The 17,654-nt window shown below is 35.8% G+C and overlaps 3 protein-coding genes across 3 annotated transcripts; 2 read left to right on the forward strand and 1 right to left on the reverse strand.

The window, feature by feature from the left end:
• Positions 1-419: 419 nt before the first annotated feature.
• LOC8264723 (uncharacterized hydrolase YugF) lies at positions 420-4,817 on the forward strand. The gene is made up of 10 exons (XM_002512041.4): positions 420-741; positions 817-917; positions 971-1,068; positions 1,160-1,209; positions 1,578-1,673; positions 1,766-1,855; positions 2,567-2,659; positions 2,838-2,933; positions 3,404-3,469; positions 3,602-4,817. The coding sequence occupies exons 1-10, from the start codon at positions 568-570 to the stop codon at positions 3,758-3,760; spliced, it is 1,023 nt and encodes a 340-aa protein (XP_002512087.1). The 5' UTR covers positions 420-567; the 3' UTR covers positions 3,761-4,817.
• Positions 4,818-5,598: 781 nt separating this feature from the next.
• LOC8264725 (PLASMODESMATA CALLOSE-BINDING PROTEIN 3) lies at positions 5,599-7,975 on the reverse strand. The gene is made up of 4 exons (XM_002512043.4): positions 7,658-7,975; positions 7,166-7,408; positions 7,015-7,051; positions 5,599-6,242 (listed from the first exon to the last, which is right to left on the reverse strand). Exons 1-4 carry the CDS (start codon positions 7,707-7,709, stop codon positions 5,978-5,980), a joined length of 597 nt encoding a protein of 198 aa, XP_002512089.2. The 5' UTR covers positions 7,710-7,975; the 3' UTR covers positions 5,599-5,977.
• Positions 7,976-13,396: 5,421 nt separating this feature from the next.
• On the forward strand, positions 13,397-17,499 carry LOC8264726 (pentatricopeptide repeat-containing protein At1g26460, mitochondrial). Its single transcript, XM_002512044.4, has 7 exons — positions 13,397-14,139; positions 14,257-14,479; positions 14,578-15,060; positions 15,674-15,880; positions 16,402-16,539; positions 16,653-16,841; positions 17,062-17,499. The coding sequence occupies exons 1-6, from the start codon at positions 13,520-13,522 to the stop codon at positions 16,839-16,841; spliced, it is 1,860 nt and encodes a 619-aa protein (XP_002512090.2). The 5' UTR covers positions 13,397-13,519; the 3' UTR covers positions 17,062-17,499.
• Positions 17,500-17,654: the final 155 nt, after the last annotated feature.

The raw sequence follows: 17,654 nt of genomic DNA on the forward strand, positions 1-17,654 counted from the left end.
TCATATTCTTAGATATTCACATATTCTTGGACGGTCAAGATATTTAAATTCCATGTCACTTCTTTTCTTCTTATTTTCATTTCTCGACTGAATGGCTTGTTGATGATGAAGGTGCCATGATCGGTAATCAATTTGCATTTCCTTCGAACTTTTTCTGCAAGGGTTTTTAATTTGGAAAAGATTAGAAATTTGAAAAGAAAAAATGCAGATGGTTATAATGTTACAATTTGGGGAAAAATAACACGTCATTTAACGTTTGTGGGTCGAGAAGTTGGTGTGAAGTTATACTGTTTGAATAGGAAAAGTAAGGAGCAAATGTAACAAAACTGAAAACATTAAATAAATATCAATATAAATAAAACATAAATATTAGATAGATACTTACTATCCGTAAATACAAAACTCGAATTTGTTGGGAATTTAAAAAATTATAACCGAACCCGAAAATAGCCGACCTGCCATCCCTGTATTATCAATACAGGGGCTCTCTGCTTCACAAATCACAACTTCCATATATCACACTCCAAACAGAGCCTTCCTCTGCAGAACTGCTGCTGGTGACAAAAGATGTTCACTCTCACAGCTAATTCTGCACTGTTAATGTCGCGAAAAGGCAGTGCTCGAAGCCCTTTCACGGTTCTTGCGAACAATTTCCCTTCGTTTTTGCCCAAAGAAGTAGAGGATATCAAAGACCCGTTTGCAAGAAAGTTGGCTACAAGAATCGAAAGGCTTCCTGTGCATGTAATTCTCTCGCGATTCTGTTTATGTTACTGTGTATGTCTCTTTAACAAAACTGCAGTCATTCTGAAAGTGCAGGTAAACTTCTCCAAGAAAGAGAGTTGCATCATGACGAGTTGTGTGAAGCCTTTAACACAAAGCAAGACAAGTCCAGTTGTTCTTCTTCACGGTTTTGACAGGTAATTGATTATGTGCTCGATGATTTTGGCATGTGTTATAAATTTTAATTCAGTTCGTGTTTAGAGTGGAGATACACGTTACCACTTCTTGAGGAGTCTGGGGCCGAGACTTGGGCTATTGACATTCTTGGTTCGGGTTTCTCTGATTTAGGTTTGTTTTTGCATGCCTTTGAATGTGGTCAAATACTAACCATCCCTTTCTTGCAATTTTTGAGTTCTTTTTTTCCCTCAATGATTGCCAGAAACACTGCCGCCATGCGATGTTGCATCTAAGCGCAAGCACTTGTATCAGGTACTTCCTATTGTCTTGTAATCTCGAGTCTGACTGTGATTTCTGATAGAAATTGCCCTCTATTCTTGCCTGTTTATCTGGATTTTTTAACTTCAATTTTATGCCAAGGCTCGTAACATAACTTTGCAGCTGCTACAGTGATAGCTTTTATGCTGCCAAATTTACTATGTCATCAATGAAAAATAAAAATGTTTACTGCTCCTTTGTTTAGTTTTTGATTTAGTAAACTCTGTCATTTGGCCATAAATGATCCGTTTTGTCTCTTTTGTGGGTGGTGTTCAAGCTAGTATTTGAACAATTTAGTGATTGTGTTCAGTTGTTCAACGGTACTCTAAGATTGATTTTGGGCCATCCCATGCCAATTACAGTTTTGGAGGTCGCACATAAGTAAGCCAATTATCTTAGTTGGACCGAGCCTTGGTGCTGCTATTGCAATTGACTTTGCTGTCAACCATCCGGAAGCTGTGAGTATTTATTTTTAATGGAGCATATGCGTATCAATTTGAAAGAGCACAAATATTTTTAGAAGATAGATAAAAGCAATGCATGTTTTCAGGTGGAGAAGCTGGTTTTGATTGATGCGAGTGTGTATGCAGAAGGCACGGGAGGCCTAGCTAAGTTACCTAGACTATTAGCATATGCTGGGGTAAGGCTTTAATCACACAACAAAGTCTTGAATCCCCTATAATTCTTTTCTGCATGTGGTATTTATTCCATCCATTCAGTTCCATGTAAGCCTGTCTACGCCAGCATTCTACTAGATTGCCTGAAACTAAGTCTTCTCGGGTTGTCTCGGTCTTTGCATCCTTAAAGTTGAAATTACTGGTGGTGCTAGTGGTTGTAAATGCTTGTGGTCTTTGTTGGCATGAAAATGGCGACCTTATTGCCTCATTTGTGTTGTTACATCTCATGACCTGCATGTTTCGAGGCACTAAAAGATGTATCATGGATTCCTAATCTATGTTCCTGGCCCTAGCACTCAGTCAGGGTTAAAATTATCAAACAGAGTTTTTGGTTCTTCATTTTTTCACATCCTAAAATAACATTATTAGAGCCTACTTGTGTAGCTCTCATATCAAAGTTAAACCAGTGCTGGCTTTACAAGAATCCTTAATTTGGGAATTAAGATACTATATAGTACGCATACATGCACGTAATGTGTGATATACATGATTATGTGCCTTTTTGTTTTGAGGAAAGCTTCCCCATCCCTCCCTCAAAACTCAACAAATATCTCCTTGCTTATCTCCCCAATGTCTCAACTCCCTTCTTATTTCTTTTTGTTAATTCTTTAGCTTTTTAAGGAATTATATTGTAGAGTATTGCATCAACTATTAGCCCTGTTCTTTTTTTGCAGGTTTATTTATTAAAGAGTGTGCCCTTGCGGTTATACGCTCATTTTCTGTGCTTCAGTGGTACATCATTGAGTACGGGCATAGACTGGATTAATGTAAGTGTTTCTTCTCATAAACAGAATTGTTTCTTCTCATATAAAAGACTTCGGAAAAAAAGTAACTAAAGATATGTCACTTGTTATTTTCTATGTCAATTTCCAATCCAGGGTCATTTAGAGTTCCCTAGGATGAATTTGGACCTAACTTTTCCCTTATTCCTGTGATCATTTGCAGGTGGGCCGCCTACATTGTCTATATCCTTGGTGGGAAGATGCAACAGTAAATTTTATGATGAGTGGTGGTTATAATGTCAGTTCTCAGATAGAGAAGGTACCTGCAAAATCTTAGTTTGTCATCAGTAAATTTTCTGACTTCCTTCAAACTTCATGAAGTGTTAATAATCCTATTATATGATTTTATGTTGCATATATATTGCTTATTTATTTGCATGCTTCATGCTTGGCCTATGGTAGTGCTGACTTTTAACAGATTTCTTGAATGGATCATGTGACAAGATTTCTTGTACTTATAGTTCGAGAAAACTTCTGCTACTCTCTCTTTCAATGTGTTTGAGAGCAACTAATTTGATTGCTTTTTGTAAGAGCATGTTATATATAAATAGGGATAGTAGGCAGAAAGATAATCATTGGTGTCAAGTTTGCGTCATTCAATGTTTTAAGTAGTTTCTTTTGTATTTTTTCCTCAACTGAGTAAAATTTCGCAAGCACCTATCCCCTCCCGGCACCCCTCACCCTTTCTCTCACATATTTCCTGAATGCAGCTTATGTTTTAATCTGCAGGTCAAAAAGAGGACCCTTATAATTTGGGGTGAAGATGACCAGATTGTTAGCTACAAATTAGGAGTGGTTAGTACTTTTCTCAATTTCTTTGAGAACGCCAGAATGCTGGTGTAAAATTTCCATATATTTCAATAAAAATTAGTCTTTGGCAACCTGAAATTATGAACTCATTTGGCTCTTTAAAACTATATGGTGCAGAGATTGCACTGTGAACTTTCTAATTCAATCATACGTCAGATACCAGATTGTGGCCATCTTCCTCATGTTGAAAAGCCTTATGATTTAGCCAAATTGATCATGGAGTTTGTCAGAGAAGATAGCCGTAAAGAGGCTCAAAGTGCTGCTGCTGCTCGCTAATGAAATTCTACATTTTGCTTTGCCTGATTTTATTTGTTTGCTTATTTGTACACTAGTCATCATTTAGTACAACCTTGATGTGATTGTTGGAAATTGGGAAGCTATAGAACTGGAGTAATGTTTTTCTTCATAATGTTATCCAAGATGAGAAATTTAGTTCTGACAAGTTTAATCTAATTGTAATGTATGCTTATGGTGGTTGAGTCCTTTGAATTACAAGTCAGGTAGCCCCTTATTTCTTCAAAGAGTTGGAAAGAACTTTGCATGCATACCAAATGAATCGTTTTAATTTTAATTTGAAGAACTAACCGGCTGATATTAAATTTTCTTTCCTTGTAATTTCTTTGATTAACAAATGACTTTTTGTTGACAACTAGATGAATTCGGTACACAACAGGAAAATTCATCTTTGATTCAATCAGGCCTACGTGTCTGGAATGCAGTATACAGGGGTCAGACACATGAAGAGTGAGAAGTTGATTGGTTGGGACAAGCCCCCCATATAGCTGGCACACGATCAATACAGATGGATCAGTTAGAGATGATGGGCGAGGGGCAGCTGCTGTGGGACTGGTGAGGAATGATTCGGGTGAATGGAGCTAACATTGGGGTGGAGGAGGAGGATCATCTTGGAGGTGAATAATCTGAGTGTGGCAAGGATGGTTTCTGGGTGAGATTAATGTGAGGAACAGTAGCTGGAAGATGGCGGGGGATATTAAGAGGCCATGCTAAGGGACTGGCAGGTGCATGCATGTTCGTCATATCTACAGAGAGAGTAACAGGTGTGCTGGATAGTATGGGATGTCAGTATGCGTTGGTGCTGCATGTCTTGGAGCAATCACCTGTCGACGTGAGGAATATCATGATATGGATGAAGATACCAAAGGAGTGACTGATAAAATATATGGAAGAGAGAGAGAGAGAGAGAGAGAGAGAAGTATGCCATTATGCAGTGTTGCAGAGCAGTCTCTTGTTTAATTTGTGTAAGGTTCCTTGTCTGATGGTCCAACGACTCTCCTAAACCTGAAGATTGATAAATTTGACATTTAAATTTCTACCTGAGCTGCATCAATTTTTTTTATCATGAAACTGAAATCACAAATCATTATCAAAGAGCTAAACAATTTCAGACGTCACTGCCAATTTGCCTCCTTAATTGGTAGGTCGTTCAGCAGTCGGCATCTCTTGAGCTGAAATTCTCTTGAGCTGAAATTTGCATTCAAAGTTTTTATGAAAATTAGTGTCACAAGTCATATGAATAATAATAGTAACTAATTAGTATAAAAATAAAAATAATAAATGTAACAACTCATATAAATGGTAATATAATTATTAATTATATATTCATAATATAAAAATAAATTGATTAAAATAATAATATGGTCATAAAAATAATTATTTAACTAGTCATTCTATACCTATTTATATAATGAACGTTACCTTGATTCGCATCCTACTTATTAATTTGTTAAAAGAAAATCATGCGGGCCATGCACGTCCAGCTAAATTATTCCTCAACACTCTGGTTTAAGAATAGCTGGTCCATTAAAGGAACAAGGTTTTGCAACAAAAAGAAATAGGCGAAAAGAAAAACAACTCCTTCAGAATTTTCTAGCCATTCAACCCCAAATTTGTCTTCCTCATGCCCCAGATATGGATGAAGATTTTGTTGCAAAAGAAGACAGAAAATTTAAGAACCTAACCAGAAGAAAAGAAAAATCAACAAAAATGAGGAGGCCCCTTCAATTGTTAAAATGGCAAATACTTTATGTCAACTATTATGCAAAATGATACATAAAACCACATATAATAGCAAGTGTTAATTGAACTAGAGGAGATGAGTACCAATTGTCCCATTAGATTAAAAAGAAGAAAAAAAATACTGCTACCTCTCTAAATATACAAAGTGAACAGAAAGAAAAAAGAATCTGAAAAGAAGAAGAGATGAGGGGTTCTGTCCCAACAGCAAAAGGTCATATCACCACTCAATAGGGAATAGGGAATCCATTCCCACACCTTCTTTTTCTCATAGGAGAGAAGAAAGAAAGAAACAAAAGTAAAGAAAAAGAAAAACCCTAGTGGGGTTTGCCTCTAGATGATCCCCTACACAATCCCACTGTGAAAAATTACATGTCTACCCATCCAACCACGGCAAAATCTCATCCGCACATCAAACCCCAATTTGACATTTTTTTCTCCCTTTCCCCATCTCTTCTTTCAAACCCACAGCAGCAAGAATATTAGGCCTGAAGTCAGAGAAGCAAAGAACAATTTGGTGGTGCCTGCAATGGAAGTCACACCATTATTGTCAAGGCCAGTTCCACTTCCGGTTGGCCCCAACCCTACAAATGGAGTTGGAGTTACACCTGCTGTAGTGCCAGTGCCAGTGCCGGTGCCGGTGCCGGTGCCAGTGCCAGTGCCTGTTCCTGTGCTTGTGCCTGGGGTTGCGCCTGTAGTTGGAGTTGTGCTAGTCCCAGCAGTGCTGTTGGGGGAAGTTCAATCAAACAAGTAAAATAAGCAAGTCTTTGATCATGAAAGCAAATGGGAACAAAAACAATATCATGCATTTACAAACGCAAGTAACAAAAAAATTGGGACATGTGGAATCAAAAATATGAGAATGTGGAAAACAGATGTCAAGCTGAGATCAGGAATCTTTAAAAAGTGAACAAGAAAGAGGACAAACAACTAATGCAATATCAACATCATGACAGCTCACAGCTGTAAGGAAGATGCATGCCCCTGACCTATAAAGAAAGATGTAGTAATGCTAGATATATCAAGTAAAACATGTTAGATCTACTTTTTCTTAACCGCTGTCTAATAAGAGTACTCTTAAGCTAATGCTATTAATTACCAATCCATATTATATATAACAGCTGACACTGCTTGTGCAAGAATACCTATCTGGGCTCAATAATTTTGACGAACTGAAGGAAACAAACAATAATTGGTGTTCGTGGGGAAGAAAGTAACAGAAAACATATAGAGGAATCAGATTCACAGTGTTTTCATCAGATTTTTATATTCCCCATCACCAAAATTTTTAACTTTGTTGACAATCACAAAGCTTTTTTTAAAGGAAATGTGATCCAAGCTTTAACCTAGATTCTCTCTTCACACACCCAGGGAAAAATCTTTCAGATGGGAAAGTGATTTCTTTGAAATTGCCAGCACAAGAAATCAAAAATCTTTTTTATTTTCCAAAGGAAAGAAAAAGGATAGAGAAAGAGAGAGAGGAAAAAAGGGCATACCTTGAAGAAGCAGGATAGACACAGGTAGAAGTTGCAGCTGCAAAATTCAAAGGAAAAGAAAAAGAAGAGGAAAGAGAGAAAGTCAGTACTCCAGAAAAAACAATACACAGATAAATGATGGGGCTGTTAATAGATACATATGAAGACTTACTTGAAGGGGGACTAGTACTAGTAGTAGCAGTTGATGAAAAATCACAACTTCCAGCAACTTGACCCTTTCTTTGATAATAGCTATTCACAGCGTAACTGCAGTGATCTTTTACAGTGTTCGGTTGGTAACAAGCACCATTTTGGAGGATTGGAGTACAATCCGCTCCAGCTCCACAAGCATAATCTAAAGCCTTTTGTAATTGGGTATCACCTACCCCATCCTTACATATGCAGTAAAGAGCACCTGGAGTACAAAATTGAAAAAGAAATCAACAAACTGAATACAAACCCAAATGCTCCTTCCCTAAAAGAGCCCATCTTTAACAATTGAAATGAAGAACCTAAAAAAAAAAATCTTTCTCGCAGCTATATCATAATATAGGAGAAAAACCAAAATGAAAAGGAAGATGAACCCATCTCAAGAAAGCAAAGTTATAATGCAAAACAAGTGAATTAAAGAACAAAATAATTATAACCGATGTTTATAGCTTACTTGAATGGCCAGTAAGTGCTAAGAAAAGCACTAAACACACTAAAACAGCCATGATAATCCAAGGTTGTGAGGCAAAAGATGAGTGAACTTTTTAATAAGAGGGTATGGCTCAAAGAGAGAGAAAGAGAGAGAGAGTCGAAGTGGGTTCGTCTGGAGAATGGAGATGTCTGGAGACAATAATATGAGAAGAGAGTGACGGTGGGTACTGAGTCTGGTGGAGGTGTCTGTATCTGATGGTATAGCATAACTTTATGTGTATTTTACACTATATATATAAAGTAAAGTAATTGAACAGTGTGTTCCTATTGGGAATTGTAATAAATATATGCATATATTAATAATAACACACAAACTCTAATTTTTGTGTTTATTATTTTTATTTTTTTGGTTTGTGGTGTCACGTATCCGACTGTTATTGTACGTTTTGTTTCTCAACACAACGGTCATAAACTCATGCCCGTGGTCAAAACTTAACCACTTAATAACCCAACCTGGTTAAGGGTGGTAATGGGTTTGAGGGTCCTACTTCCTTCATCCTTTCTTTAATCCTATGCTGTCACCACAAGCTTCCATTGCAGCAAGAATTGTCTCTTTTCTTGCTTTGGTCTTTTACGTACATGCCCCATGTTTTACAGATGATGGGAACCCAAGTGAAGAGAAGTTTTTTCATTGATTTTTCTTTTCCGTGTTGCCAAACATACCATACCTTTCTGAGAAAGTTGAGTATTCAAGTAATGTAGGCCACTTGTTCAATGTTTTTCTAGCCCATGCCCTTAATTGACTTTAGAGCAGAAATTTTTGACTCAATAATCGCATGAAATAAACATATTGAGATTCTTTGACGCTCAAAATTGAATGGTTTTAGGCTTTTCACTTTGCAATTGAATTCAAAGTCATTAAGATAATATAACATCTAATTATTGTTTTCATCATTGTAATATTATTGTAGTTTGCATACAGTAATTTAGCTTTGTAGATATCCAGTATATATGAAACTGTTTAGAAGTAAAAAAATAAGTAATCAGCCCATTTATATCCTTTCTGAAATAGTCTGGTCGTAGAAATATAATAAGCTGCTTTATTAATTTGTGATGAACTATACAGGTGTATATTTTGAGATTTCTATATGAAATATGTTCTGTTATATACATTTGAAAGATAACTGTCTTATAGCTACTCTATTGATCCTCTAAGTTCTATGTCAACGTTTTTTTCCTTTCTGAGAAAGGTAGAAGCGACATTTCTTTCTTAGGGAAGAAAGGTTGCTCATTTTCTTACTTTTTAGGCCTGTGATGACAAGATTTCTGAGGCCTTGATCTTCGGTCGTTGACTGTTGGTCGGTGTAATTTTGTTTCTATCTTTGTTCTTCAACGCTGATAAATACTTATATTTGACAAACAAACAAGAAAAGTTGAAATCTTTTCATCCGCCATCCATTATTTATCATCTCTATAATGAGTGAAAATTGGCTATTAAAATTTATACATTAAGAAAAATTCCTAGAATAAATCTAAAAATATTGGAATTTGTATATGATATCAAATTAATTATATCAGGAATGTATTATCAGTGTAGTCCCAATATGATAGAGGATGCAGCATTATGTCAAGAGAACTATTTGCAAACTTGCCTTCAATTAATCGCTAATTCTAACCATCAAAGTAGATTTCTTGAGACTAAGCCAAAAAAGGAGAAAAGAGATTAAGTGCAGAAAAGGAAGAAGCATTCAATGAACCCTTATTGGCCCAAAATAAATAAAATTCAATGTACCAATTATGCAAAAAAGAAAAAAGTAATTTTTATTTCCTCGAGGGTCTGTCAAAAATCGATAACTTCGTAAAGGGAAAAAGTAATTAGTCAAGTTCATATATTCTCCGTCCAACCCTAATGCGTTCGTATCCAACCCTATAGAACAAAGAACAAAGTGTATAATTGGTATACCTTTTAGGTATTTAAATTGGTTATGGGTTGGCTTTGTTCACTAATAATTGCACAAGATTTGGCTTTTAGGAAGCAATAAGAAAGCATCTATTTATAGAAGAAGCTAAGAGATATACAATTCTAACCACGATGCCAGCCAATTCAGTGCAAGTAAAGTGTACATGTATGCTCCAAATAATATTAAACATATTCGTATTAAAACCCCAGCAGGAATGATTTCATGAAAACATTCTTATCAAGTTCAGTTAAAAAAAAGAAATGGCAAGTAGTTTTGCAGGTAGGCTAAAACACCTGGCGTCTGACTCGGAAGAAGTTCCGGGTCTAAGTTTACTTGCTCAAAGATAGCATTTGTGTGTAATATATTAATTTTGAGATGTGATTTCTTTTAACAGTTTCATTATTTTGATTTATTGAGGCTATGGCTGCAAAAAAAATATACCAACCCATTAGCCTCAGATTTGCTCAAATATTTACTGCACGTTTTCAATTCATATGTTACTTAAAGAAAAATCATTCATTCTAAACCTAAACTCATCCCATTGGAGGATTCACATTAGCATTTTGGAATGTGGTCCTTCGGTCATAGATTATTAAACCAATTTTAAAGTGGTAAGTTTAAATCTCTAACTTTTCAGAACCATGTCTAGAATGATAAGTTCAACTTCAAGCCTCCTCTCCAATACCGATGGTTAATTTTATTTTTGGAAAAATTTTACTAAATTATGTCATGGTTTAATTATATTTTCACTTTTAAAATCTATAATTTACTTTTTATTTATTTGATATCTTATAAATATGAATGTTAGTAAATAACGATCAAATTGTACAACACCATTAAGAATTTTGACGTCGCATGTAATCACTAATGTTCTTTTCATTGCCACGTTACCATGATATTGTGTAATTTGATATTATTTATTAACGGTCCACTAAATACTAAAGTAAAAAAATATTATTCTAAGATGAAAATACAATTAAATCGCATAGTAGTTTAACGAAATCTTTCATGATTATTTTTTCAACTTCTATTAAGCTAACATACTAATTGACGACTAACACTAATAATAGTTGAAAAGATTTTAAGATTCAAATCTCAACTAAATCAGAAGTTAAAATTTCCCACATCTATTGTTAATAATACGACTCTCAAAACTTGTGAGAGTAAATTGGTCCACCTTCAATATGCCTGCCTACATATCCATACATATATATATGGACACGAAAGCCGTTAACCTAATTCCTAGCCAGTGGTCATCAGCCAGTCATTGTGGGTTGCTTTTCTAGTGGAATGCCATAAGTTTTTTCTTTTGGGCCAATGGTGATGTGAACAGCAAACTTCTATGCATCTCGCCTACAAGGCAAGAAGGACCCTCGCTAAGTTTATAGTCATCTTTCTTGAATTTTATGGTTTGCATCCTATCTGCTCCGTAAAATTTGAAGAACAACACAACATTAGAGATGACCAAGAGTTTCTACTTTTAGTTTTGCAGCAGATAGATCTAACAATGTGTGCCAGTGAGTGTTCTTTTATCTGCTTAATTATCTGAGACTAAAATTGCTGAATGATGAACTAGAAAGTCGATCGTTTTGGAAGCATGATTTAAGATAATAACAATTTTAATTCTTCAAGTCTTCCGATCTGCAAGTTCTTTTTTTCTTTAAAAGAAAAAAGAAAAAAGGAAGAATATTCAACAGAAAGCATCCAATCCAATGGATGACGATGTCAAAGGCAAGATTGACCTTATTCATATAATGGATTATGCTGGATAACCTTTTCAAGGTTCTGCAGTTTATTATTGTTTGTGATCGTACAAGTCTAGAGTCATATTAACATCAGAAATAGTATAAAAAAGAACTACCAGAATTTTATTTTTCGATCCTTTCAGATGAATCTGCATTTGAATTAATGAAACTCAGCCTGAAACTTTTGAAAAAGAATTAAGTTGAAATTCTGCAGATCAGAGAGGAGGGTTTCTACGAATCACAGACTGTCGAGCTATATGAAATTGCTGCTCCTGCGATGGAAAATAAACTCACTGTAAAGCTCCAGTACGAAATTATTGTTTACAGATGACATTACAAACAGTAATTAATTAAGAAAATCATAGAATTGGAGTTATTCCATGCATTCATGTCAGAAACTGTATCTATATTACCGTTAATAGAGGGTTAAAAAACAGCATTATTTTTGCTTGTAAAAGAAGGGAAGAGCAAGGTGACACATTACAATTATTAAAATCAAAAGTCGTGTGTATGTGGATATATAATTAACCTTAAGATGTTCTCTGCCTCAAATTTAAATGATAATATATTTTGTTTCTATATGACAACATCTCAGTAACTACATTCTTTAGATGGAAATTAATGGATCATAGTTACAGTCGAGTGCCTGTATCAATGATTTTTAATCTAAATATTACTTACTTTTTTATAACTATTTTTATTATTGGGAATAAATATGCATAGAGTTCATGCAAAAACAATAACAAAAGTTTGGTGGGAGGCCAAAAAGGAAGACCAATTGGATGTATTCTTTGAAATTCTGTGGTTGCTTTTACTTCACTTTTTTTTTTCATACAAAGTCTTTAAAGTCTTTGATTGCTGTTCCGAAATTCCTAATCGTCCAAAAAGAGAATAATTGGACCACTTACTCAGAGCTTTCCAATTTTTCATTTTCTTTTTCTTTTAAATTTATTTTTTATTTAGAAAATAACTTTTTTTAATATATATATATATATGATTAATCTAATTACAGAATTTGTATGAATGACAAAATACTATTTTAAAATTTTTAAGAGAGATTTAAATATTAATCATTTTTAGGAATTTTTAAGATGGTAAAATAGTTCGAATGCTAAGAAATCATCATAAGAATGTTTTATTTAGATATGCGATTGAGTCTTTATGTTTTTCTTTTCTTCTTCTTTTAATTAGTTATTCTTGAGGCTCATTTTATTAAGTACTCATTTCGGGTCCTCGCACAACAGTTCTGCCACACCCCTATCTTCTTTCTTTTACCATTAATTAATTTCTGCCATTCATAACGCTGCAGTTTGCAATCTTCCTGCAAGAATGCGGTTGATGAATACAGATGTGATGCTTGTCCAACCTTAATTTGGAAAATCGGTTCATGTTTGGTAGACATTGACAGCGAAGAAATCTGGATTCTAAACATATGAAAAAACGAACAAGCAATAGAATATTCTCTGCTTTTCCGTCAGGACTTGAAACTTCATCAATTCGTTGATGCGCTTACCATGTGGAACCTGACGATCGACCCAAAACACCAAAAGGATATACAAATAGCTTGTGAGTTGTGACAATGCCGCAGTAGGATCATGAAGATGTACATTGTATAACTTGGAACTTAAGACCTGATTTTTAAGTAATTTAATTTGCTAAAATCGGATGAAAGAAAAACCCTGGTGTTCTATTCTTTTATTACAGCGACATAAATTTGACACCTTTTTCTTTCTCTAATTTCTCAAAACTTCTTGCATTATCTGCCAAATACTTTATGAGAGGCCCCGTCGAACGCATGGAAATGGGGTTTTTGAATGAAATTTGCAGGGGTTATTGATTGCTATTAGGAGACTGCCACTATTAGAAATTACTGTTAGCATTTTTCAAAAAGATAAATATAAATTATATTAACCATTCAGTGGAATGATATTTGGGCCTACCACCCAGCCCATACCAATGTATCCTGATTCCTACTTGGGCCCATGAACACTCAGTTCCGAACCATTATGATTTGGGAAAGAAAAATCCAGCCCCGTTGCTTCACAAAATTCTTGCGCATTTTCGGATAATACCCATCATCACTTCAAAAAATTACCATTTCCTCCCTGAATCAAACATGATCCACGAAGCATAAACCCTAGAAATCAGAGAAGAAGCTCACTCCAGTGAAGCTCATCAATGGCGTCTCAGATAGCAATCCTCACACGAACAAAAGCTCTAATAAAAACCCTCAATCACAACCCAATCAAATCCATCTCCACCTTTACTTTCCTCTCTCAAGAACCAGAACTCGCCACCTATCCAACCCACTCGGATCCCAATCCCACCACCGTCACTCCTCTCCCTCCAAATCCAGCCTCCGGCAGCCCACTGTACCATGAAAATTGGCGTAACCCTACCCTAATGCAAAATCCTGATGCATTAATCCCATTCGGTATTCTCCACCAGCCACCAACAGCTCGATTCCAATCAATGTCACAAACCCTGGACTTGAATTCTTTATTAAACCTGTTTGCCGATTGGATGACGTCTCAGCGTTGGTCTGATATGAAGCAGTTGTTTGAGTTTTGGATAAGATCGCTTGATCAGAATGGGAAACCTAACAAACCTGATGTTAATTTGTTTAATCATTATTTAAGGGCTAATTTAATGACGAATGCTACTGCCGTTGATTTGCTTGATTTACTTGCTCAAATGGAGGACTATGCTGTTTTGCCTAATACAGCTTCCTTTAACTTGGTTCTTAAAGCCATGTTTCAAGCTAGAGAAACTGCAGCCGCTGAGAAGTTGCTTCAAAGGTTTGAATTTTTCTTCTTAGTTTATTTTATTCACCCACCAAGGATTTTTATTTAAAAAAAAATGAAACTTTTATTGGGTTTATGCGGTAAAGTTGTAACTTTTATTTTTGAGGTCAGGATGGAGCTGACAGGGAATGAATCTCAGCCTGATGATGAGTCTTATGATTTGGTTATCGGTATGTTGTTTTCAACGAATCAAATTGATGCTGCTTTGAAATATATTGATAAGACTCTGAAGAATGGGCATACGTTATCAATGAGAGTATTTACTGAATGTGTGAAGAGTTGTGTTAACAAAGGTAGACTGGATACATTGGTGTCAATTATTGAGAAATGCAAGGTAGTTACTTTATTGATTTTGACTAATTTTTAAATCATTCGGAGTGGTGTGTGTTTAATTTGCATATGTGACATTGTTTTCATTTGCGATGATATCAGAAAGTGGATCAGAACAAAGCTCTCTCTCCAACTTGGAACATGTGCTATTATATTGCTGAAGTTGCAATGCAAGAGGATAATAGCAAGTTAGCTTATTACGCACTAGAATTTATGGCGAAATGGATTGCACGGGGTGAGAATGCCAGGCCTGCTATTCTACTTTCTGTAGATGAAGGACTGGTTGTGTCGGCGCTGGGAACTGCTGGCAGGACCTACAGCTCTACTCTCTTGGATGCATCATGGGCAATTCTCCGCCGTTCATTACGTGATAAGAAGGCTCCTAGTCCGGAATCTTATCTTGGGAGAATATATGCTTGTGCATCATTGGGGAACCTACAGAAGGCTTTTACCACTCTGCGCGAATATGAGTCCGCTTATGACAGTTCTGAAAAAGAAGCAGAAGAAGAACTGTTCTCTCCATTTACTTCTTTAAATCCATTGGTTGTGGCATGCTCCAAGAAGGGTTTTGAGACTTTGGATACGGTATTTTTCTATATTCGGAAGTAAATATACAACATTCGAAGTGCCTGTGATCATGCTGTGATACATTTAGTGTTTTGAATTCTGCAAATTATTTCATTTTTTTAAACTTGTACATTGTCTCTTGAATAACTGTATATGGATGGTAAAAGGTTAAAATTCTTTAGATTCATTGTATAAGTTGAGAGCTGAAGATTGGAAGAAAGGAGAACAAATCACCAATCTACTAGATCCTTTGCAATATGATATCCAATACCTAGACTTTATCAAATTATTAGGGCATTCACACCATATTGAGCTCTTATACAAAATATTTTGACTTTTCTGACGTTCTTCATCTTTTAAAAAAGTGTGCCTGTTAAGGCACTGATTTCCAATGAAATGTTGATCAAGGCTCTTTCCTAGTCATATCAGACTATTAAATTACTTGCTCTTCAGTCTGCTTGCACAATGCTTATTGCTAATGCATTCCTTGACTCCAAAAACACTTCAAAAGCAGATTGTTTGCTTTAACCAAAGACTCATTCTTTAGCTTGGTTCTAGGATTTATTCTTTTTGTTTTAATCACTTTTTATATGCTCCCTGTGGCTCATGGTCACTGCTAAATCTCTGTCAGGTATACTTTCAGCTGGAAAATCTGAGTCGTGCAGAGCGACCGTACAAGTCTGTTGCTGCTCTTAATTGTATAATTTTAGGTTGTGCAAATATATGGGACATTGACCGGGCCTACCAAACTTTTGAGGCAATTGGGTCTTCTTTTGAGTTGACCCCAAATATTCATTCGTACAATGCTCTAATCTATGCCTTTGGAAGGCTCAAGAAGGTAGAAATTTTCAGTTCTCTTGTTCTCTCTCTCTCTCTCTCTCTCTCTCTCTCTCTCACTTCCCCCAACACCCCCCGCGTCCTACTTCTGCATCACTGCACATTTATGTGGCCTTCATGAACTTTTGCATATGATATCCCTTTAGCTCTGCCTGCAATGGGCAATTTTACACAACTGGTAGGAAATTGTCAATGTGTCAATCATTGAAAAATGGGAAGAAGTAAAATTTTATTGTCAGTCTTGCTGAAATCTTATGACTAAGTTTCATTGTGAAACTGATTTGAGGGGACAACACAATTCTGCAGTTTTTTTATCCCATGTACCGTTTTTGGCAATATGTTGCAATCGCTTAATGTTCAGTCAAGGTTGTTATTTGTATGCATCACTCAACATGCATGTGAACTCATGAGCTTGTTTAGGACATCATCTCACTGAGAAAAATTTACCCAAGCAGAGTAAACTGTGTTTGATATGCTAAATTTGTTTTATGGTTAAAGTCATCTTTGCTTTTCTTGCCACAGACATTTGAGGCCGCAAGGGTGTTTGAACACTTGGTAAGCCTGGGGATCAAACCCAATGCTACAACGTATTTATTGCTTGTTGATGCTCATCTCATCAACCGAGATGTGAAAACTGCTCTCTCTGTGATTGAGGAGATGGTAATTTGATCCTTTCTTCTTTTTGTTGTGCCCATGGGGTAGTTATTGATTCTTCTGGTAATTTCAGTGGCTCTGTTCTGGAATAAATGTTACATCATGAATCTGTTGGACAGATGTCTGCGGGATTTACCCCCTCAAAGGAGACATTGAAGAAGGTTAGAAGGCGCTGTGTCCGTGAGATGGACTATGACAGTGATGATCGTGTGGGCTCGGTGGCTAAAAATTGTAAAATTCGAATGGGTACAGAGAATCGCAGGGAAATACTGTTCAATCTTGAGTACAGCACTGATTATGCAGTATAGGTAAAACTGACGAATGTAATTGGGTCTTGCATCTGTACAGAATACAAATAACAATTTCTTGGTTGCTGACCTATTGCTGGATGTCTATTTCCTTTGAGCATAATTCAAGCAAAATAAGTTTGCTCCCATTTTGTTTATGATAAAGGAATCTATCTAATTAAAAAGTTTGTTGCCCCTGGACATGAATTTCTGATATTTCTTCATTTTTGACTACTTGCAGGTCGCTTACCGTTCTTCTTGGCAATCTCAGTTTGGGCAATTCACATATTACTGTGCTCCATTCTAGAACAGAAAAGCCATTCATGCTTGTAATTACTTGGCTGTACCCAATTTTGGATTTTTGCAGCATGAGTCGCAGGATCATGACCTCCTGTAGCCATATGTTTCTTTCACATAAAAATTGTTTTGATGAAAACTGTAAGGGTATTAAATGTTGATCAGAAACAAATTCTGATAGTGACAAATAAATGTAGGACAATCTTGGTTATTTTATTAGGGTAGAAATTTTCTGTTAGGTGGCTTAGATGTGTCGACTCTCACTCTCACTCACTCTTACTCTCCTTCTCATGTGGAATATTTCTGCTCCCTGTAAATGTTATATGGAAATTAATTTTGGTTTCCAAGGAATTTGTTTTGGATATTTGTTAGTTTCTCTGAACCATGTCTCAATTATTAATTCTAAATTGTGATTTTTATTCGACCTGTTGTATGACTGCCAAAACAAAATAAATATTTCCTTTTGTCCTTCCAAAGAAAAGGCTGGAGCTGTAACTCGTTCAAACAATTGCAAGTATTCTTACTGCAGCGAGAAAG

The sequence above is a fragment of the Ricinus communis genome, chromosome 1 (assembly GCF_019578655.1).
Source record: "Ricinus communis isolate WT05 ecotype wild-type chromosome 1, ASM1957865v1, whole genome shotgun sequence".
In the NCBI taxonomy this organism is placed as follows: domain Eukaryota; kingdom Viridiplantae; phylum Streptophyta; class Magnoliopsida; order Malpighiales; family Euphorbiaceae; genus Ricinus; species Ricinus communis.